This window comes from Lepidochelys kempii, chromosome 10 (genome assembly GCF_965140285.1).
Source record: "Lepidochelys kempii isolate rLepKem1 chromosome 10, rLepKem1.hap1, whole genome shotgun sequence".
In the NCBI taxonomy this organism is placed as follows: domain Eukaryota; kingdom Metazoa; phylum Chordata; order Testudines; family Cheloniidae; genus Lepidochelys; species Lepidochelys kempii.
The window spans coordinates 84,674,898-84,697,071 of NC_136389.1; the positions used below are offsets into that span (position 1 = coordinate 84,674,898).

Below are 22,174 nucleotides of genomic sequence, written 5' to 3' on the forward strand. Positions count from 1 at the left end.
ATCCCTGGCCCCAGCCCAGAGCCCCCTCCTGCACCCCCAACCCCTCATCCCTGGCCCTACCCCTCAGCCCCAGCCCAGAGCCCCCTCCTGCACCCCCAACTCCTCATCCCTGGCCTGAGCCCCCTCCTCCATTCCAAACCCCCCGACCTGAGCCCCCTCCTGAGCCCCCTGTAAACTCCCCAGCCCAGAGCCCCCTCCTCCACCCCAAACCCCCTGGCCTGAGCCCCCTCCCCCATTCCAAACCCCCCGACCTGAGCCCCCTCCTGAGCCCCCTGTAAACTCCCCAGCCCAGAGCCCCCTCCTCCACCCCCAACCCCTCATCCCTGGCCTGAGCCCCCTCCTCCAGCCCAGAGCCCCCTCCTCCACCCCCAACCCCTCATCCCTGGCCTGAGCCCCCTGTAAACTCCCCAGCCCAGAGCCCCCTCCTCCACCCCCAACCCCTCATCCCTGGCCTGAGCCCCCTCCTCCACCCCAAACCCCCTGACCTGAGCCCCCTCCTGCACCCCGAACCCCTCATCCCTGACCTGAGCCCCCTCCTCCAGCCCAGAGCCCCCTCCTCCACCCCCAACCCCTCATCCCTGGCCTGAGCCCCCTCCTCCAGCCCAGAGCCCCCTCCTCCACCCCCAACCCCTCATCCCTGGCCTGAGCCCCCTCCTCCACCCCAAACCCCCTGACCTGAGCCCCCTCCTGCACCCCGAACCCCTCATCCCTGACCTGAGCCCCCTCCCCCATTCCAAACCCCCCAGCCCAGCGCCCCGTCCCCAGTGCGGTGAAGGCGGGGGATGGGCCGTGGGCGGGGGGGGCAGGCGGGTCGGTTTGTGCCGCGGAAGGCGAGCGAGGCCCCGCAGGCGTAGAGGTGGGGGCGGGGCGCTGCCTCCGCCGCGTGCCGGGGTGTCGTGTGCCTGACGGGGGGGCAACGAGAGATCCCGCACCGCGTGCCTGGGAGGGGCGGGGCTGGACGGCCACGTGATCACGTTGCGCGGACGGCTCCCAGCTTGCCGCAGGCCCGCCTCCTCGCTGCGGGGGTCCGGCCTCGCTTCGTCACTGCGTCTTCATTGGCTGACGGCGCTGGGGAGCTTCCTGGTTATTGGTTGGGATCGCCGCGGGGCGGGGCGAGGGACGCGGTTTGCCGGCGGCAGGGTTGCCCGGGGACGGGGCCGTAGCGGCGGTTGTAGGCGGGGCTTGTCGTGACGTAGGGCAGCCCGGCAGCCAATGCGCTGGCCAGGGAGGGGAGTTTGAATCAGGACGGCCGGAGTCGGCGGGCGGCTCGCGGCGGAGGGCGCGGAGCGGAGCGAGGGGCCGGGAGCGCCGCCGCCGCCATGAGGAAGAGGTGAGGTGAGGGGGCGGGTCCGGTCCGGGGTCCGTCCGGTCCGGTCCGGGGTCTCGCCCCGCCGCCCAGGGCCGGCCCCGCGAGCGGGGACGCGGGCTCCGCCTGCCCCGGCCGTGGCGGGTCCCCGAGCCCGTCGGCCGGGCGCCCGCGTGGGGGCCCCTGGGACGGGGCCGGCGAGTGACCCGGGCCGCCGCCAGCGCCCGGGCCCAGCCCTGCGGGAGCCCTCGGGGGCTCGGCCCCCTGGGCGCGATGGGAGAGACTGGGGCCCTCCCGCCCCGGGCCGGCCGCGGCCGCAGCGATGGGGGCGGGGGGAGGCGCTGCCCGTTATTTACTCCGCCTCACAACACAAGACCAGCCCCCCCCCCCACGAAATTAACAGGCAGCAAACACAAGGCAGTATTTCTTCGCCCAGGCCCAGGCGACCTGTGGAACTCCTTGCCAGGGGATGCTGTGGAGGCCACAGGTACATATGGGCTCAAAAAAGAATCCGGGAAGTTCCCGGAGTATAAGGTCCACCAGCCAAGGTGGTCCGGGATGCAGCACCATGCTCTGGGCTCCCTGAGCTTCCGCCTGCCAGGTGCTGGGACTTGAGGATAGAGGCTGAATCGCTTGATGAGGGCCTGTTCTTTTCATTCCCTCCGAAGCATCTGGCCTTGGCCGCTGTCCGAAGACCGGATACAGGGCTAGATGGACCCTTGGTCAGGCCCAGTATAACCCTTCTTATGATTATGCTCCTGTTCTTATGGGGGCTATAAATACTTAGGCAATTATATAATAGTTATTCAGATTCTTCATTTTTAAATCTGTTAGAAAATGGTGAATGACACTGACCAGGTGAAGATTTTATTTGCTTGTGACATTTGGATGAACACTGGAATTCAATTAAAAATGCACAAAACAGCATTTTAAAATCTCTTTTTGTTAATTAAGAGAAATTATCTTAAACGTACTGGGAACATAAACTTATTTTTTTCTTATCAAAACATGTTTTGCATTTAAAACTGATTTAATAAATAAGCGTGTTTTGGAGGTGTTAAGGTTCCTTCCCCCCGCTGAACTCTAGGGTACAGATGTGGGGACCTGCATGCAAGACCCCCTAAGCTTATTTTTACCAGCTTAGGTTAAAAACTTCCCCAAGGTACAAACTTTGCCTTGTCCTTGAACAGTACGCTGCCACCACCAAGCGTTTTAAACAAAGAACAGGGAAAGAGACCACTTGGAGACATCTTCCCCCAAACCCTGCACCCCCTTTCCTGGGGAAGGCTTGATAAGAATCCTCACCAATTTGTACAGGTGAACACAGACCCAAACCCTTGGATCTTAAGAACAATGAAAAATTAATTAGGTTCTTAAAAGAAGAATTTTAATTAAAGAAAAGGTAAAAGAATCACCTCTGTAAAATCAGGATGGTAAATACCGTACAGGGTAATCGGATTCAAAACCTTAAGCTACAAAAAGACACAAAGGCAGGAATATACATTCCATTCAGCACAGCTTATTTTACCAGCCATTAAACAAAAGGAAATCTAACGCATTTCTAGCTAGATTACTTACTAACTTAACAGAAGTTCTGAGGCTGCCTTCCTGATCTCTTCCCAGCAAAAGCATCATACAAACAGACCCTTTGTTTCCCCCCACCCCATTTGAAAGATTCTTGTCCTCTCATTGGTTATTTTGGGTCAGGTGCCAGCTAGGTTACCTTAGCTTCTTAACCCTTTACAGCTGAAAGGGTTTTGTCTCTGGCCAGGAGGGATTTTATAGTACTGTATAGAGAAAGGTGGTTACCCTTCCCTTTATATTTATAACAAGAGGGTGTAGCTGCAGATCCTGTACTTGAAGATAAGACACCTGGGCAATGGTGTTTGGTCTATTTTGTTCTCCATGAGGGTATTGTGGCTGGCCTCTGGGTCCCTAAACAAGCCCTATGAGAGTGTTATTTGTGGCTGGGACCCTTGGGTCTATGACCAGCCCTGGTTTTTGAAGTCTAAGTGGTTTATCCCTCCCTGGTAGCAAGGGGATGGAGCTGAGCAGTGAGGTTCAGGACTTGTCAGTTTCCAGGCAAACTCCTGAGCAGAACAGGAGCAGCAAATAAGGGAGTTGGGGAGGAAATGTGGTTCCTTCTCTTTCAGGTATGGCTCCACACTAAGTAGTGAAGATCTGGACAATGAATGCAAAACTGCTGTGACATGCCTTGGATGTGCTCTGCCTGCTTCTCTGCCAGAAAGAGAGTTCTGGTGGAGAAAACATGATGTGAGAGAGCAAATTTCAATGCGCGTAGCATCCAAGCAAAGACTTCTTAGACAGCCGGATTCAGAAATAATTGCCACCAGGAGAAGGATCATCCATAAGAGAATTGGAAAGAAGGAACCAAAGAAGTGGACTGACAATTTGTGACCAAGGGAAGAGAGATGCATTCATAGATAGAAATGTTGACTTATCAAATACTCAGCAAGTCCCTTTTATCTTCAAGTACAGGATCTGCAGGATGATGAAGTACTTTTCATGAAGCAGAATGATGTACTAGTATCCTAGGAGGATGAAGTAGAACTTTTCAGTCCACTGGTAACTAAAGGCAAAAAAAGCGAACATCATTCTGGGATGTATTAGCAGGAGTGTTGGAAACAAGACATGAGAAGAATTCGCAAAAAGAAAAGGAGTACTTGTGGCACCTTAGAGACTAACCAATTTATTTGAGCATAAGCTTTCGTGAGCTACAGCTCACTTCATCGGATGCATACTGTGGAAAGTATAGAAGATCTTTTTATACACACAAAGCATGAAAAAAATGGGTGTTTACCACTACAGAATTGTTCTTCTTCTTAACCTATGAGGATAGGACAAGAAGCAATGGGCTTAAATTGCAGCAAGGGAGGTTTAGGTTGGACATTAGGAAAAGTTTCCTAACTCTCAGGGTGGTTAAGCACTGGAATATATTGCCCAGGGAGGTTGTGGAATCTCCAATTGGAGATTTTTAAGAGCAGGTTAGACAAACACCTGTCAGGGATGGTCTAGATAATATTTAGTCCTGCCATGAGTGCAGGAGACTGGACTGGAAGGGACCTCGAGAGGTCATCTAGTCCTGTGATTCTATAATGCTAGTCAACATGGTTTTATGAAAAATAGGCCTTGCCAAACACACTTGCTTTCATTCTTTGAGGTTACTTGTCAATTTAGACTTTTGAAGACATTGAGTTAGTACCATACAACATCCCGGTTTAAAAAAAAAAAAAAAAGTAAAGCACTATGCAATATCAGTAAAACATACATGAAATAGATTAAGAACTGGAGAACTGACAGATCTCAAAGTAGTCCTAAATGGGGAATCATCATTGAATGGGGATGTTTCTAGTGGGGTTCTATGTGGATAAGTACTAAGCCCAATACTATTCAGCACTTTCATCAGTGATCTGGAGGTAAATATAAAATCACTGCTGATAAAATTAGCAGATGAGACAGATTGGTGGGGTGATAACTAATGTTGAGGACAGGGCAGCCAAACAGTGATCTGCAAACAAAATGTGTGTTAATACAGCCAAATGTAAAGTTATCCATCCAGGAACACGAATGCCAGGCACACCTACAGAATGGGGCCTGTATCCTGGAGAGCAGTAATTCTGAAAAGGATTTGGGTCCTACTGGATGAGCAACTCAACATGAACTACCCATGCACCAAGGGTTAATGCAGTCATTGGATGTGTAAACAGGGGAATAGGGAGGTGATTTTTACCCCTGTATGTAGCATTGGTGAGACCAGTACTGGAATATTATGTGCACTTCCAAATTTTTAAAGAGGTGTTGAAAAATGGGACAGAGTGTGTGAAGAACCAGAAAAATTATTTCAGGGCTGGAGAAAATGCCCTTCAGTGAGGGACTTGGAGCTCAATATGTTTAGTTTATCAAAAAGACTGAAAAGTGACTTGATTACTGTGTATAAGGACCTTCCCTGGGAGAAAATACTGAGCACTTAGAGATCTTTCACCTCAAGGAGACAAGCAGAACAAGAGGAGAAAGGGTTCCTCACCCTGTGCAGTAACGGTGGTTCTTTGAAATGTGTCTCCCTAGTGGAACACCTATAGGGACGCAGCTCAAAGAAGAGCCCATAGCTGGAAGCTGAATTCAAATTAGATACAAATGTTCAACAGGGAGGGTGATTAACCCTTGGACCAAACTCCCAATGACAGCAGTGGATTCTCTATCTCTTGATGGCTTCCAATCCATACTGGAGCCTTTCTGGAACATGCATTTGCCAAACACAAGTTACTGGGCCCAGTCGGGGTGACTGGGTGAAATGTAAGGGCCTGCGTTACACAGGAGGTCAGACTAGATGATCTAGTGGTCGCTTCTGGCTAGAAACTTTGACTCTATGACCAAAGGAGGGAGTCACTGTAGTTAATGAATTGAACTGACTGTGTCTGGACATCATGTCCTTCAAGTTCTTAGAACTGATAGATCTCATCCCCTCACCTCACTTTTATTCATAGGTTGAAGGGGGAAAACAAACTTTAAATTCTCAGTCAGTTTCTCGACTTTGAATGAACTCATACAAATGAAAGAAAGTGTTCTCTCTGCTTCTGCAGAAGAGGATAGTGCTGTCAAAAGCTGGTTTAGCACTTGAGCAAACTGTCATGTGAATTTCTTCAATGCTTTGGCAGCAAATGCATAATTAGCTGAGTGGTTTGCTTCCAGCCCTGAAATTTACTATGGCTGGCAATGAGCAGTGGGTGATTGTTATATGTGCATGTCATAACAGCATCTTCTTTTTCATCCATTAGGCATCTTAAAGCTCCTTGGGGCAGGGAGTGTCTCTTTGTTGTGTGTTTGTACAGTGCCTGGCCCGGGACTGGGGCTCTTAGGTGCTGTGGTAATACCAACACTAAAGAATAATATCTTAGTACTTTGCGTTGAGAATATTGGCGAGAAAGTGAAGTGCTTGATCCCTCTGCTTCCTCACAGCTTGAATTTTTGTTGCGTGAGTCTTTCCAAATTCCAGCCGCATCAGCAATAGAGTAGCTCTTTTTACAACTTATCCAAAGGAATGCAAACAAGTTTGTCCAAATAGATGTTTTGAAACTCAACCCTCAATTCCATCTCCTAGGAGACTAAAAACTAGTACTCGCCTCTTCAGTGAAGCTGAAGCGAAGTGATTGTGATGGAAGTGTTTTACAACTGTCCCTCCTGCCTCCCTCAGCGAGGTGCTGGCTGCAGAGTCCGTGGCATGTCTGAACAAAGCGCTGGGTCACCTTCGGGATATCTGGGAGGAGATTGGGATCCCTGAGGAGCAGCGACTGCAACGAACAGAAGTGGTGAAGAAGCACATCAAGGTGAGTACTTTTCCCTCTAGCGCGTTTGCTCTGTATCCAGACACTGTACGGGATGAATGAACTCGAGGTGTGTACCACCTGACCCCAGCAGCCTGCAGGGAAGCAGCTGCCCTATCTTGGGCAGGGAGACACTGGTGGGGAAGGAGGGCAAGATTGGTGTTTTCTCTTTAGGTCTTTCCTGGCAGTTCAGGAGAGCTCTATTCTGGCTAGACTTACTCTGCCTCTCCTCAAAATCATGAGCCTGGAGAAATACAATGGATACTGCAGAAAATCTGATGACTTCCCCACTATGTGCTGCTGACTGCAGCTACTTAGCAAAGAGGCAGTCGGCACTGGCCAGTCTGGAAGGGGAATTGACTCTGCCAACTAGTGAGAACCTACCCTGCTCTGAACAGTTCCTGCTGGCCAGCTCTGTTCTACTTGGGTGGCCCAGAGGTCATTGTATCAGGCTTTCAGCCTCCCTGTATTCCTCAGCATGATACAGGAGAGCCCTGCCCAATCATGTCCAATCCTGGGTGTAGGCTCTAGCATGACCAGCAGATCTGTTTGGGTCCCTTCCAGCTCTGTCTTCAGCAGAGTATAGGACCTAACCATTCCAGCCCCCTTACCTTCCTGCCCTATAGATGACTAGTTTTCCTCCTCCTGCTGCTGACCATCTATTTCTAATCCATGCATGTGCTAAACCCACACCTCTGCCATCCAGTGGCAGATAAAAATATCCCTTTTGGAAGGGCCTGCTTGGAGGGAGGCAGTGGAAACAGCTGGCTATCGTCCAGGACGGATCCAGAGCACCCAAGAGCCATCTTCCTGGCTTCTCTTATTCTGGGTCCCAGGGCCATACATGGCCCCTTACTCTCCAAAGGTGTGCATTGCTCCCGGATAGCTGGCTTCTCTAATGTGCCCACGGCTCTTGTCCTCCTGTAACTATGCCCTGGCACCTACGATTGTCTTCATCCAAAACTCTGAAAACGTTTCACAAAGATGGTAAGTACAAGGCTTGAAAAATGTACCCAGTGCCTGCTAGGCCTACTAGACAGGGTCCAAACTCCTGCAAAGCCCTAGCCCCCACACCCTGCAAAAGATGCACACAACAGCCTGTTCCTTGGAATTAGCCTGAACCGCTTTCTGTTGTTTCCTGGCTCTTGGACCTTCTGTCTGAACTCTGCTTCTTCCTCCTCTGCCACCATACGTCTTACCTCTTCCTGCGCTGCTCTTCCCTCGCCCTGGCTTCCCCTTGCATAGAGTTCTCCCCTCTCCTCCTCTATTCTCCTTTCCCCTCAGATAATCTTCCTCCTCTGCTTCTTTTGAGTTAGCCACTGCCCCTTTCTGCTTCACTTCAGCTGCTCCAGATACTCTCCCCTGTGGCGAGTGGGTTTCTCAAGCCTTGTAAGTACCATTCCCATTTCACAGATGATCAATCTGGAGTCCAGGAATGATACTCGGTGACTCCCACACCCCTCCCCTGGGTTACTGAGATGGCCAGTGCCCAGTGGGAAAATGGACCCACTCCCCAGGCCAGGGGGCTCTGAGCAAGGTGGAAGGCAGGCATGAAACATTCAGGGCTGTGGGAGAGCAGGACAGAGAGCGTCTCCCCTAGGGCTGTGTACCTGCTCCATCACATTGCAGACTATTCTCCTCTCCTGTCCCATTCTGGGAGAGAGGCCCAGACCCCCTGTTGCACAGCTTCTGTCGCCCTCACGTTCTGATCTTCATGGCTTGGGTGCCTTAAAATCCCTGTCGGGACCCTTCAGACTAACAGTCCTGTCTCTCGGCCCCTGAGGCAGTCCTTCCTAGCAGACTGCAGATGTAGCCCTATCCAGTGTTTGTCTCTTTGCTTCACCAGGGCACAGGGATTGGGGGATCTTGCTGCAGCTCTGCCCTGGCATTTCACTTCTCTGTCTCTTGTGCCCCTTGTAAAACATCTCACTCCAGTCCATGCAGTGGGCACTGTGCTCTATGCCCAGCACGCCCAGAGGCTACTCTTTAGCATTACACAGCCTTTCAGGGGTGTGAGTGGGCTCTGCTCCAAACCTCCTGACACCAGGCTTAGGGTATTCACTCCTCTCTGGCTCTCCCACACATCCTCCACTGCTCCTCTAGGGCCAACGCTAACTGTCGCTCTGCTGCAGGGTCTGCTGGACATGATGGTTGCTGAGGAGGAGAACCTGAAGGATCGTCTCCTGAAAAGCATTGCTATGTGTCGCAAGGAACTGGACACTCTCTGCAAGGAGCTCCAGCTGGATCCATTTGAGGTGAGTTCCGAGGCCTGGCCCTGAGACTCCCTCCTGTCCATCCAGTCTAGTAACACTGTCTTCTACTGGCTTAGTCCTCACCCCGGTGCCTCATGCAGAGCCTCTGCTCACAGGAGAAACTGGCTTTTTCCCAAAGTCTGTCTCCTTAGAGCTCATCAGTGAGCCGTAGGGAGCACAGAGCTCTGGACCACCAAGAGGGTCTTGCAGGCTGAGTGGAGGTGGCACAGGCTCATGCTGCAGACCTGGCTTCTCGCAGCCAATCTACTTTGTCTGTGGAAGGGCTGTCCTGCTGGAGTGCTTGCCCATGGGTGGACTAGCTCTGAACTGAATCCAGGGAGGATAAAGGCCTTCTGTCTTGCCCTGTCAGCTAGAAACTAACCAGGTCAATGCACGTTGGCTAGAGCTGCTGTACAGAGCAGTGCTGATGTCTTGTGCTCTCTCAGGAGGAGGAGAGCACCATTCTGCAGCTGGAGAAGGACTTGCGCACCCGCTTGGAAGTGATGCTGAAGCAGAAGAGAGAGAGAAAGCAGGAGCTGAAAACGCTGCAAGAACGCGACCAAGACTTGTGTGACCTTCTCTGCATGACCCCCTACAGCATCGACAGCAACTCTGTGCCCAGCCTGGAGGAGCTCGACCGTTTCAGACGCCACCTGGCAGCACTGGCTGCTGAGAAGGTCTGGGGTGTGTGTGGGGCGGGGGGTGTATGTATGTGTGTCCGAGAGCGCAAGAAACCTCTGTGGCCTGATGCTTCCTGGCCTCTAGCACTGTTGCTTTCTGCCTCCAGGGGCGCAGGAGAGAGGAGTTTGTCAGCGTCAAGCGGCAGATCATACTGTGTATGGAGGAGCTGGATCACGTCCCTGACACCAGCTTCGAGCGGGATGTGGTGTGTGAGGATGAGGACGCCTTCTGCCTATCTATGGAGAACATTGCTGCTCTTAAAGAGCTGCTGCAGCAGGTATGGAGAACAGTGGTATGAAGTCTTCCAGGCTGTAGGGCGATTCTTAGTGCATGGCTCCAGTAAAATGGTCCTGGCACTGGTGAAAAGGGCTTGTAATGGGGACAGTTGAAGGGGCGTGGGGGCTCTTGCCTTTGCAGTGAGCAGGTACTTCTGATGAGTCCCCCTTGAACAGAAGTGAGCTACCCCTGCTAGCTGCGCAATGCTGACCCTCTGCTTTCCCTGCTCTAGCTGGAGGCCCGGAGAGCTTTAAATGAAGCTGTCTGCGGTGAGCTGCGCTCCAGAATTGTGGAGCTCTGGGACAGGCTGCAGGTGCCTGCGGAGGAGAGAGAATCCTTTGCCCCGTACATGACCGGATCCAGAGCCAAAACCAGGAAAGCTGTAAGGAAATCTTGCCCGGTCTGAGCCATAGGGGGCTGCTGCTTAGCATAAAGGGAGGGATGCAAGCCTTGCCTCTGAGAGCTGGCCATGGATGCTAGTGCCTGGGGGCTCTTGTGTTCTAGGATGGCTTGTGCTGCCTGGGACCAGGAATGATCCCCAGCCGCTCCAGGCTGGTTCTCCCTGAAGCATCCAGTAAAACCCCCTCCCTGTACTGCTGTGCCCTGACGTCCAGGGATTTCCCTGCTATGTTCTGGTCTCTAGCTGCAGTTCGAGGTGGACCGCCTGGAGGAGCTGAAGCTGCAGAACATGAAGACTGTGATTGAAGCAATCAGAGCAGAGCTGGCCACTTACTGGGACAAATGCTTTTATGGCACTGAGCAGAGACAGGCTTTTGCCCCTTACTACGAGGGTGCGTATGGGGTTTCCAGGTCGGGGCCTGGGGCTGGGTCTTGGTTTTTCTGTCTGCCCCATAGGGAGCTGTGCAGAAGCCAAGCTGAAGGCACGCAGGGTGCTCTTCCCATTCAACAGCCTGGCCTGCTGCTGCCCCATTGCTGAGTTTGGGATCCCTGGTGTTTGTACCCCGTGACTCTGCTCTCCATCTCTTTGCAGAGGACTGCACTGAGGCCCTGCTGCAGCGCCACGACACTGAGCTGGAGCGTGTGAAGCATTATTACAAGACACACAAAGAGCTCTTTGAAGCTGTTCAGAAATGGGAGGAAAACTGGAGGCTTTTCCTGGAGTTGGAGGTATTGTCCCTGCAGGGAGCATACAAACTGACCCTAGCTCTGGGGCGTGCTGGGGGCTGAGAAAGGCCAGGGTGCCCACAAGGCAAAATGTGGGGAGATGGGCAGTGTGACCTGGGGGGTGGGGGCATGTGGGGATCTCACTGGAGGGTGGCCTGGCAAAGAGAGATTGAGTGCGGTACTGCAGGCAGGGTGGGAGGGCATCTCGGAGACATAGGTGGGCATGTCGGGATGTGAACTCTCTGCTTGGTTCCCTCATCATTGGCCTTCTGTGCATTAGAGAAAAGCAACAGACCCAAGTCGCTTTGCTAACCGAGGGGGCAACCTCCTGAAGGAAGAGAAGCAGCGAGCGAAACTGCAGAAGACTCTCCCCAAGGTACGTGCTGCTCTGGGGTGGTGGCCCTCCTGTCAGCCTATGGGAGCTGAACACCACAGCCTGCTATTGAACACAAGGCTTATGGGGAGGCAGGTGTGGGCTTGGCATGCCATCACTGAGGCTTGCAACCCTGTGGGCTGGTTGGCAGCATAAAGCAGGGCTCTCTGACCAAGCAGGTCATGGGTTCTGGGAAATCCCAGGCTGGATGGGGCAGCCTGCTAGGGTCACTGCAGCCTGATCTGCTCTGCTGCAGTCATTCACTGTCTCTCTCCACCCAGCTGGAGGAGGAGCTGAAAGTTCGAATTGAGGCCTGGGAACGGGAGCATGAGGACGCCTTCTTGGTGAATGGGCAGCGGTTCATGGAATACGTGAGCGAGCAATGGCAGCTACATCGGCTGGAGAAAGAGAGGGAGAAGCAGGAACGGGTGAGTGCAGAGCTGAACAGAGTGAAGTCCCACCAGGAGGGGGCCAGGTGTGTTCTCCACTGCCACTGGGACAGGCCCTTTCCCACTGCCTGAGCCAGGGTGGGCAAACCTCTCACTGCTCTTCTCGGGCGGAGAGAGCTTTGCCACTTCGTCTGCATGTGGCCAAAGCTAATGGCATCAGCATCTCCCACAGGCTTCGGCCAGCACGTACTGTGCTCCTTCTCCCTGGATGCCGGTAAGCTGGGATTTGGTAACTCTTAATTCATAGCTGTGCCATCAAGTGCCTGGCATCTGTCCTCCCGTCCTGCACTGCCTTCCAGCAAGCAGGGGTGAGGTGCTGCTGCGTGGGATTTGCTCAGTGCTTTCCCCTCGCTGGCCCTATGATGTGCCGCATTGCTGGGCTTTAGTTGGCCCTCGATGCTCTTGAGCAGGTAACTGTCTGAATCCCTGGGGCTGGTGCACACCTCTCCAATGGCCCTCACCCAGGCCCAGCTCTACGTGTCTCTCTTGTGTAGCAACTGAAGAAGAGTCGTCAGATCGAGGAGGAGATGTTATATGGTACTGCCCCGAGGACACCCAGCAAGCGGCGGGTCCTAGGAGCCAACACACCTGGCAAAGTGAGGAAGGTAAATGAGACCTGCTGCCAGCTTGGCACAGCAGCAAACCCCAGCTGCTTTGCTGGGAGAAGTATCAAGCTTGGTGTTCCTTAAAGGAGCCCGGTTCTTGGGCATCTTCGAGTGGTAGGAGTAAAACGGTGCTTGCTGAGCTGCCAGTGGTTGGCCTCTCCAGAGCCATGGCACAGAATGCTGCCTGTGTCAGGCCCCTTGGGAATGCTATGGCTCCATAAAGGGGCCAGAGGAGCAGGACCTTGCTGATGGCAGCCAGAGAGCTGTCCATAACCTCCTGCCCCGAGGAGTGACTGCAGCCCTCCCACCAGCACTGAGGGCTCTGTCCACAGCCTTCCCTGGAAAGCTGCCATGTGTGCTGGGATTCTCCCAGTGGATGTTGCTGAACTGAGACTTACCCCCCCGCCCCCCACTGATGCCCTGGTTACCACATGGGGGGGCGCCATTAAAGGGAAATGGGCCTCCTTTCCAAGGACTTCCCTGCATGGGCCTCTGGGCCTCCACCACTAACTACTTCTGCTTTGCCTTCAGCTCAATGCAACTTCCTGTGCCACTCCCAACAGCACACTCCGTTCCGCCTTTGGGGGGACGCTCTTCCCCTCCCCGGCATCCCGCCCACCGCCCTCCGGAGGCAAGGTAAGCGCGTGCTGTCTCTCGCTCCAGCACCCCAGTGCCGTGCCCCAGGGAGCTCTGCTCTTCTAGGCACAGGCCCCAGGAGAGGGTTAAGTACTGGGCAGAGGGTGTGTGAGCTTGGGGTGGAGGGGGCAGGTATAAAATAACTTCTCCCATGTGCAGTTCTGGCTGCCTCAGTGGCTGTTGCTCCCCTCAGCGTACGTACTGAGCTGCAGTCCCTGCCCTGCTGAGCTGCCGAGCCCCGTGGTGCTCCTGCTGGGGGAGGGGCTTCTTTGTTTAAAGGAAATTCCGTGGTCAGCTGCAAGCTGCCAATGCGATAGGTAAAGCTCCTGTAGGGCCTGATGCCCTAGGACCAGCACTGCTCTGGGCAGTGTGAGAGCCCATAACATTCAGAATATATGTCTGCAGTCCTTATGGCGCATTTCCATCACTCTGCATTGTTTGGTAGCTGGCTTCGGTGCCTTAGCTCAGACTCTGATGGGATCTGCCCCAGCAGGGTTGCCCCTGGGACTGGCTGAAGCTGGAAAAGGCAGGACTTAAAGCTGAGTTCCAGCACAGAGCTCCAAGCCCTGACACAGGGGATCCCTTTGGCTTGGTGATACTGGGAAGGGAAACAAAGCCAGCACTACTGTACTTGCCATGTTCTATTCATGTCTGTCCTAACCATCAGTGCTTCCTTCTCTCTAGTTCGGCCAGCCAGCTCGGACCCCCAGCCGCGTGGCCACGAAGCCCCCTCGCACGGCACAAGCAGAACGGAACAAAGAGAACATGTCCCAGTTGAATGGAACCACCCTGAGCGGTGGGTGCACCCCCACAGCCCCTGCCCAGCGTAACTACAGCATTAACTCTGTTGCCAGCACCTATTCTGAGTTTGCGGTAATTCACCTCTTATAAACACAATCCAGTCTGGGCAGCACAGTCAGGGAGGGGATCCCTGTGCACCAGATGCACTCCAGGAGGCACAGCATGCCTCACCTCTGCTCCGTGTTCAGAGCCCATCTTCCTGCCACTCAGCGACAGCCATCCATAGCTGCCTTAGCGAGCCAGCCTGGGCTCTAACTCCTGTGACTTTAGCTATGAAGGCAGTCCCGGAGGCCTGGCCCTGCCATTCTGTGTGGTTCCAATAATGCTTCGCTCCTGCTTCTGGCTGAGGGACCCAAGTGGGAACTGGCCATCAAGCGCACACGCACCTGGCAATGAATGCTGTCTCTGATCTCTCACGAAGAACTTCCTTGGCCTGGCCCTGTGTGCGGGAGCCTTGCCACGCCCCGGAGGAGGGGTTTGTGCCCCATAATACAGATGGGGAACTGAGGCACAGTCACTGGCTTATCCCAGGTGTCTCAGGAGTTGGCAGCAGAGCCTGGCTCTGTAGCCAGATCTCCTGCGCAGGGCCATAGCCTCGAAGGCTCTATTTCTATTCATCTTGGGTGGTGTCGGGGTGGGCTTCAGCTGGATGTCCACTTACTGCCTGCCTGCCATCAGCCTGGGGCTGCCACCTCTTTCATGCCATTCACCTGTCCTCAGCACCCGGTTAAAACCTTTTGGATCAGATCAGATCAGGCTGAAGCAGCCAGAGCAGCGGTTGGCTGTTCGGTGCCCCTCCCACTTGCATCCAAAGGAGAAGTGAGTGAAGCTGAGTAAGACTAGGGGGCAGGGTCCATCCCCCAGTCCATTGAGCCTGTAGAAAATACAGCTATGGCAGAAGCATTGACTCCTCTGGCACTTCCTCTGCAGCTGGAGTTGGTGGTGATGTGCTGATGCTCCTGTCTAGGAGCACACCCTACTCAGCTCAGGGCTTGCCTGCTGCATCCTTGTTCCTTCTCTGCCTGGCCTCTCTGAAGTATGTTGGATGGGCCAAGCTCCTCAGGCCAGCCTTCCTTATCCTGTTCCCAAAGCACCTGGCAGCTCAGCGCTCCCACCTGGGATCTGCCAGCTTGTGGCACTGACTTTTTGCTGGCTGGCACAGGGCAGGAGACGCTGTCCGGAGAAAGCCCTAGTGAGGCAGGGCCTGTCTCCTGCGATGGGCTAGGACTGTTGCCTGTGTCACTTTGTGCTGGCCTGTCTGACCCTGACCCTACTCACAGCAAGCCCTGAGGCAGGGAGTTAGGCTGACCCCAGGGGCCCATGGCTTGTGGAGGCCTGAATTATTAACCTCACCTAAGTTCCTCAACAGCAGGCTGGTGAAAGGCCTAGGGCAGGTGAAGGTTCTTGGCCAGGCAGGGTAAGTGGACCCTGGGAAGAACTGCTGAGCTGCAAACCACTCCAACCTCCCCCAGCTGCTGGGCACCTGCCAGAGGGGCCTGCTGCTGAGAAGGCCCAACGCAGCTCTCCTTCTGCTGGGCCAGGAATCCTCCCTGCTGCAACAACCAGCTGCTCCTGCAAGCTCCCCCTGCCCTCTAGCCTGGCCTTGTCTAATCAGGGGGAAGGCCATAAGCACCCCCAACTCATGGCAGCAAAAGTCAGGGCCATGGAGCAGAGTTCCATGTGTCCAGCTTGCTTGCTGAGAACTCCGGCCCAAAAGTTGCATTCATGGCCAGCGCCCACAATGGCTCCTGACCCTAACATTGTGGCTTCCCAAGGGGGTCTGGGATACAGGGATCGAGGCACCCGTGGTCACCGAGACTAGTAACTTGTGGCTGGACCAAAAGGAAGCAGGGTTCCCTCTGGCAGAATTGTGACACAGTCCGGTGTGCTTGACACCAACTCCTCCCCTGCCCCCCTTGGTCTGTCTTACAAACCAGCTTGCTTTCCAGATGCTCCAACAGAGCCCAAATTCTCAGCAAACCGGAGCGCTGCCTGCTCTGCAGGAATTGGTACTGCTTGCTATAGTATAAGCTGACTTCTTTCGGGGCAGGGTCAGCAGTTCTCCAGGTAGGAAGTCCCAGTATCAGCTGAGTGAAGCTGCCCGCAGTGAGCGGAGATGGTTTGTTCTTGTGTCCCCTGGCCTGCACCAACCCGGCACTGCTCTAGCTTGGGGGGGCTACTGGCCCGAAATGTCTCCTGGCTGCTTGACCATAAGCTGCCTTTTCCCACCCCTCTCGAGTGACCAGCACCCACAGTCCCTCAGCACGTGCTGCCAAGGCAGCCACCTTGGCCAGGCTGTGGGAGAGTAACTCAGCGAGCTTGAACTCCATCGTCCTTCATGGCCCAAAGTGCACAGCCCGGCTCTGCTGCCTGTCACTGGGTGTTGCCCTCCCCTCAGCTGGCACTTCATTTGCATTTTTCTTTTTTTTTTAAACAGCGCGAACTTTCAAAGGCTTCCAAATCTGACACCAGCTCCCGGATCCTGAACTCCACAACCACCAACATCCACTGCTGAGGAGGCTGCTGTGAGGCCACAGCCAGAAGGTTCCAGTTGTTCAGAGTTGCAGCTGGGTCGCTGCTCTGGCACAGCATGACTGGACATGCAGCGCCTGAGCGTGCGTCCCTTTGGCGGGCGGTGAAAACGGCAAGTGCCCCACGTTGGATTTTTAGCCAGGCCCTACATGCTACAATGCTCCTGTGTGCCCATGGCAGGGCCCATGGCCTGCTGGCAGCCATCCCTGTGGGGAGAGGCAGGAGCAAGCTGGGGGGGAGGGAGACTTTTTTTTAAAAAGGGTTTTACTATAGTGATTTTCAGGTTTTTATGTTAGATGCAATGTTTTAGAAAGAGCTGGGCTGCTCCTGCCTGGGGCTCCCTGCTCGTCATACACTACTGCAGCACACCGGCCCCTGCAGCCCTGGACCCACTGCATGGCCCATGGGGCAGCCAGAGCCTCCACTGGCAACCTCTTCCTCCCCCCGTCCCACAGCTGCCCTCTGCGTTGCCTGCCTGGGCCGCTCTCTGAGCTGCTGGCGCCCATAGCAGCATCTTACTCAGTATCTGTTCCCCTGCAGGCTTACCTCTTCCCCCCGAGTGCTTCCCGGCAGAGGGGTCAGCCTGGCGCCCACCCTTCCTGAAGTGCACTGTTGAAACACTGAGCCTAGGGCTCCAGAACTGCAATGGCTTATTGCCTGCTGCTAATATGCTGGGTGGGGTGAGGCCAGTGCCTTGGACTAGCTGATTGAGATGCATGTCTCATCCTGCCTTGAAGGTGGCATGGGCAAGAGGGTCTGGGCAATGATCCATAAAAAGGGACTAGGGTGCTAAACCCTCACCCCCCTGTCTGGAATGTCTCTTTGAGCCAGGCCTGGGGGCCCAGCATTCCCTGCCAGCAGCCCTTCACCAGCACTGACTCGGGGCTAGGCAGCCTGGCTCAGCAGATGGTACTTTCCCAGCACAGCCTGCCCTTCTAAAGACAAAGGCAGCTGAGCTGCGGAGAGACTTGGCTGATTACACCTCATGCCTGCTAGACTCTGCTTTGTGTTTCTGAGGGTTTTTCCCACATTTACAGTGCTGTGCGGGTGTAGTGTGTTGTACCTGTGCTGCTGGGAGAGCTTGGCTTGTCAGCCGGGGCACTTCACCTCTGTGACAGGTGGTCTCTCTGGCAACTGGAGCAGGCCTGTTGACACCTGCCCCAGGCAGGGTGGTTACACTGATGCAAGCTGGGCATGTCACATACCCCAGACTTGAAGCCTCCTGGGGTTGAGCAGCAGCCCGGCTGCCCCAGGCAGGAATCCCCCTGCACTGGCTTCTAGAGCAGGGGTTAGGACTTACCCTCCCAGCCAGCCTAGGGAGCTGATCTAGGCCACTGCCAGAGTCTGCTCCCCTAGCAAGCTGCACCCTTCCACTCCTCTGAGCATGCTGGAGGTGGGGCTCTGCCTGTTTGCACTTCTGTTCCCATCACTGAGTGCTGCTCTGTAAATAGCATCCCTGATCATGAACCACTGTGCACCTTATCACTACAGCACCCCCAGCTTGGTTATTTATTCTCATACTGTCCCTGGCCTGCAGGGGCTGGGCTAGGGCTCTTTGTACACTGCTCCATGGTGGGGAGGGGGTTTTAGATGGCTCTGTGCTAGCGGGACAGGAACTGCATGGTACGGTTTGACTGCAGCATCTCTCTGTTCAGGCATTTGCTTATCTAGTGCCTATTTTAACCTCCTCCACCCCCTTTGACCTTTGCCTCCCCTTGCTGGTAGGGAGGGAACAGTGTGGAATGAATTTGTTACTCATGGTGCCTTTAAGTGTACAGTTCAGCTCTGGAGGAAATATATTCAGCAGTTCTTCAACAGGGTGTACTGTACTTGTGTTGAGAGCAGTGCAGCTAGGCTCCTCCTTGCAGGAATGCTTGTTCAGGGTCTTATCACCTTTACAAACCCACAGCCTGTGGGACCACAGCAGTGTTATAGGAGGCAACACCAGGAAAACCTGCAGCATGCTTTTAGCAAGGGAAAGATGATTGATTGGAGTTCTCTGGCTGGGGCAATTCAAACCCCCACAGTGAAAAGGAAATCACTTTCTGCCCTAGCCATGTGTTCAGCTCTAAGCCCACGTGTGGCTGAGTCTCTTCCCCAACAGTGCTGCAGGGTGGGCTGGATGCTGTCCTGGGCTAAGGCCTCAAAGCCTTTCTCCACCCTTTGTAAAGCCCTTGGCCCTTTCAGCTGCTCTCACTTCTCTACTGCACAGATGTAAGTGTTCCATGGGCCACAGACCACGTCCTCCACCGAGAGCCCGTTTGCAGGGAAATAGCCCACTTGTCTTGGCTGGTCAGAGCTGGCTGTGTCAGTGTGGCCAAGCTGCCCGTATTTACCTGCAGACAAAAACACAGCTGCTACATCCACCCCACCTCCTGCAGCAGCAATTCCGCAACACCCAGCCCCAGGAGGGCGCTGCCTTCTCTCATGCAGGGCCTTGGGCAGCTGGAGACTGGGAGGACTCTGTTGTAGGAGCATTTACATTCACAAGCCCGAAGAGCAGTGCACCATCCTCACTTACCCCAGCCCCAGGTGTAGAGCTCCCCTGTCCCTGTAAGCAAAGACAAGAGTCAGCTGTGGGGGCCACAGGAGAGAGGTCTGTCCTCCCCCCAGTTTTGGGCCAAGGGCAAAGTTTTGTCCAACAAACAGCACAGGGGGGCAGTCGAACTTGCTTCTGCGTATGCTTCTCCCCTGGGTCCCAGGCTGACTGTTACACACACTACTTTATGCCCGTAGTCAGGCCAAGGAGCTGAGTGCAGCAGACCTGCCTTGCGCAGTCAGTTCCCTCGAGGGAGGGGGTGTTAATTCAGGGCAAGTTCCCTCCCAAGATTTCACATTGGAACATCACCTTCAGTTGAGCCAAGCAAGTTAATAAATATATAGCAGAGGTGACCATCCTTCCCCTGGAGCCTGGGCCTGTTCAGTGCAGCCAGTCTCCAGGCCCCTGGGACAACCTCAGCCTCCTTCCCCAGGACAGGTGGGAATTGCTGAAACCAGCACAAGGCATTAGAGCAGCAGTGGGCAAACTACAGCCCACGGGACTCTCCTGCTGCAGCCTGAGCCGGTGCTCTGTGCTGTGCGGTGGTGTGGCTGGCTCCAGCTGGTGCTCCAGACAGTGTGGTAAGGGGGCAGGGGTGTGGATAGGGGTCCAGGGGGGCAGTCAGGAATGAGAGGAGGGGTAGATGGGGCAGGAGTCCCAGGGGGGTTGTCAGGGGCTGAGAAGAAGGGGGGATGGGATAGAGGGCAGGACTGGGCCACACCTGGCTGTGGGGGGAGGTACAGCTCTTCGTACAATTTCAGAAACCCAAGTGTGCCCACCCCTGCTTTAGAGCCATCCCAGCTACACAATCAACACTTCACCACTGCCCTCCTTGCTGACCAGCCCCAAGCCCCTGTACTTACGGGTCACAGCAGCAGTGTGGCGGGAACCACAGCTGACCTTGCTGACCTCTGAACCCTCAGGTAGATCCAGCAAAGCGGGGAAGGCCTGGATTGAAATGAAGTCACCTGCTTCAGCACCCGGTGCTGCCTTGGGACTGACCAATTTCAGCTCTGCCTCTCCTGGGAAACGGATTCAAAATCCAGCTCAGGTGGTGGATCTGGAGAGCAAGGAAGATGGCCTCTTTTGGCTGGGAAGGGTCTGACCCTCCCCAAGGCAAGAGCAACCAGGCTGTCGCAAGGGGATTTCCCTCACCGGGGCACAGGCAGGCTGAGCTGGAGCGACCCCTTGGAAAAGCATGGGGCCTCCAGGGGTTCCCAAATGCCTCACCGGCAAGCAGCCAAGAAAAGGCAAGTTGCCATAAGAACCAAGAAAGGCCAACAGCAGCAGCTCTCTAAGCCTCCACCCACCAGCCAGGACTCAGCCTTCGGGCCTGTGCCACGTGGCAGGGTTCCTCACCTGCGCCAGGTTCCTCATGCTGGGAGACAGAGGCTGCGGCTGGTGGCCTTTTTTCTGCCAGTGCTTTGCACGGTAATGCCAGCTGCCCCGATTCGTTCCAGCCCCAGGCATAGAGATCACCTCCCTCTGGAAGAAAGAGAAGCGATAGCCGAGAACAGGATTGGGACCAAGGTGTTTCTCCCTGAGCATTCAGAGCTCCAGCTCCTGGGCAAGCAGGGGCCCTCAGAGCCCTTCCCCCCTAGAACTTTGTGCATCGCTGTAGTGTCTCCCCCAGGAGCTAATCCACCATCACCCCTCAAGTGGTTCGGAGTGGGGCGGCCCTTTGGCCCAGCCGAGCATTCCCCAGGAGCAGGGATGGAAACAGCACCAACTCCGCTCCCCCCTCATGACCAAGACCAGACCCCCTTGGCACCACTGACCAAGCCCCCACCCTGTTGCTACTAACAGGCCTGGGCGCGGGGAGCGGCCATTCCACCCCTATGGCCCTTACCGCTGACACTGACAGAATGCCAGCCTCCAGCTGCCACGTCCCCCATGGGCACGCCATGCAAGGCCTCCACGAGCCGGGGCTCCGACACTGGCTCCAGCCCCCCGTGCCCGAGCTGCCCATGTCTGCAGGGAACACACACGGGACACGTTTCTGCTCTCGAGGTCAGCCCCTTCCCCACAGCAACCCCCCCAGAGGGACCAGCCACCCCTACCCCATGTATCTTCCACAGGGATGAGCCACCATGACCCCATGTCCTTCCCTCGCCCCTCCCACCCCCTGCATAGGGACCAGCCACCCTGCCCCATGTATCCTCCCCTCCCCCCCGGGATGAGCCAACATGACCCCATGTCTTCCCCTCGCACCCCCCCATAGGGACCCGCTCCTCCTCCTCCCCCCCTCTGACCCAGCCCCCAGCAGCGCAGTCTCCTTCCCCACCCACCTGCTGGAGCCCCAGGTGTAGACGGTCCCGGTAGGGCCCAGCAGCGCCGCGTGCTCGTGGCCCAGCACCAGCTTCCGGGCCGGCAGCGGCAGCGGGTGCAGGAAGGGCGGGCGCGGGGTCACGTAGCCGCCGGGGGCCAGGGGCAGGGGCCCGGCCGTCTCCCCTGGGTGCAGCCGCCGCCGCCAGGCGGGGCCCCCGCACAGCCCCGCGCCCCGCGCCCAGGCCTCCAGCGCGGCCCCTCGCAGCAGAAGCACGTGGCTCTCGGAGGGGAGCAGGTCCCGGCAGCGCCCGGGCAGCGGCCCCGCCAGCAGCCCCCGCAGCACCAGGCGGCCGCGCCCTGCGGAGAGAGCGGTCAGGCGGGGTTCGGGGGGGGGCGGTACGGGGGGGGTAGTAGCGAATTGGGGGCGGCACCGGGGGGGGCGGTACGGGGGGGGGCAGTAGCGAATTGGGGGCGGTACCGGGGGGGTAGTAGCGAATTGGGGGCGGCACCGGGGGGGGCGGTACGGGGGGGGTAGTAGCGAATTGGGGGCGGCACCGGGGGGGGCGGTACGGGGGGGGGCAGTAGCGAATTGGGGGCGGCACCGGGGGGGGCGGTAGCGAATTGGGGGCGGTACCGGGGGGGGGCGGCCCCGGGCGGCCCCGGGGGGGGTTGGGGCGGCCCCCCCCCCCGCGGGTCTCACCCGTCACCAGGCCCGTGTAGCTCCACGCGGGCCGCACCACGCGGATCCCGCCCGGCTCCGGCTCCACGCGCCGGGCCCCGGTGGCCGGAGGCTCCGCGACGCCCCGAAACCCGAAAACGAACCAGCCGCGCTGGGGACCCGGATCCGCCATCGCAGCCAATCACAGCGAGCGGGAGGGACTTCCGGTCACATGACGTGACAACTCCCCGCCCCTTTTGCCAGATGGGGAAACTGAGGCCAGGTCTCCCCCTCCCCCATCCATTTAGGTGACGTGCGACCCCGGCGCTGT

The 22,174-nt window shown here is 56.1% G+C and overlaps 2 protein-coding genes across 3 annotated transcripts; one reads left to right on the top strand and one right to left on the bottom strand.

The window, feature by feature from the left end:
- The first annotated feature begins 1,220 nt into the window (after positions 1-1,220).
- PRC1 (protein regulator of cytokinesis 1) lies at positions 1,221-18,193 on the top strand. Of its 2 annotated transcripts, none has more exons than XM_073304604.2 (14): positions 1,221-1,330; positions 6,519-6,651; positions 8,781-8,903; positions 9,347-9,577; positions 9,688-9,858; positions 10,090-10,239; positions 10,501-10,648; positions 10,849-10,985; positions 11,263-11,358; positions 11,637-11,783; positions 12,299-12,409; positions 12,941-13,045; positions 13,730-13,918; positions 16,284-18,193. In XM_073304604.2, the coding sequence occupies exons 1-14, from the start codon at positions 1,320-1,322 to the stop codon at positions 16,359-16,361; spliced, it is 1,830 nt and encodes a 609-aa protein (XP_073160705.1). In that variant the 5' UTR covers positions 1,221-1,319; the 3' UTR covers positions 16,362-18,193. The 2 variants fall into 2 exon arrangements, with proteins under 2 accessions (XP_073160705.1, XP_073160706.1); XM_073304605.2 differs by having other exon boundaries at positions 13,730-13,841.
- RCCD1 (RCC1 domain containing 1) lies at positions 16,652-22,161 on the bottom strand. The gene is made up of 7 exons (XM_073304606.2): positions 21,886-22,161; positions 21,206-21,542; positions 20,767-20,888; positions 20,277-20,402; positions 19,781-19,939; positions 18,900-18,929; positions 16,652-18,714 (listed from the first exon to the last, which is right to left on the bottom strand). The coding sequence occupies exons 1-7, from the start codon at positions 22,034-22,036 to the stop codon at positions 18,572-18,574; spliced, it is 1,068 nt and encodes a 355-aa protein (XP_073160707.2). The 5' UTR covers positions 22,037-22,161; the 3' UTR covers positions 16,652-18,571.
- Positions 22,162-22,174: the final 13 nt, after the last annotated feature.

Coding starts and splice junctions, on each gene's coding strand:
- PRC1 (XM_073304604.2), top strand. Junction 11,359..11,636: donor TGCAGAAGACTCTCCCCAAG/GTACGTGCTGCT, acceptor CTCTCCACCCAG/CTGGAGGAGGAGCTGAAAGT. Junction 13,046..13,729: donor CACCGCCCTCCGGAGGCAAG/GTAAGCGCGTGC, acceptor CCTTCTCTCTAG/TTCGGCCAGCCAGCTCGGAC.
- RCCD1 (XM_073304606.2), bottom strand. CDS start 22,036: ATGGCGGATCCGGGTCCCCAGCGCGGCTGGTTCGTTTTCGGGTTTCGG. Junction 21,543..21,885: donor CTACACGGGCCTGGTGACGG/GTGAGACCCGCG, acceptor CTCTCTCCGCAG/GGCGCGGCCGCCTGGTGCTG. Junction 19,940..20,276: donor GCATGAGGAACCTGGCGCAG/GTGAGGAACCCT, acceptor TCCGTTTCCCAG/GAGAGGCAGAGCTGAAATTG.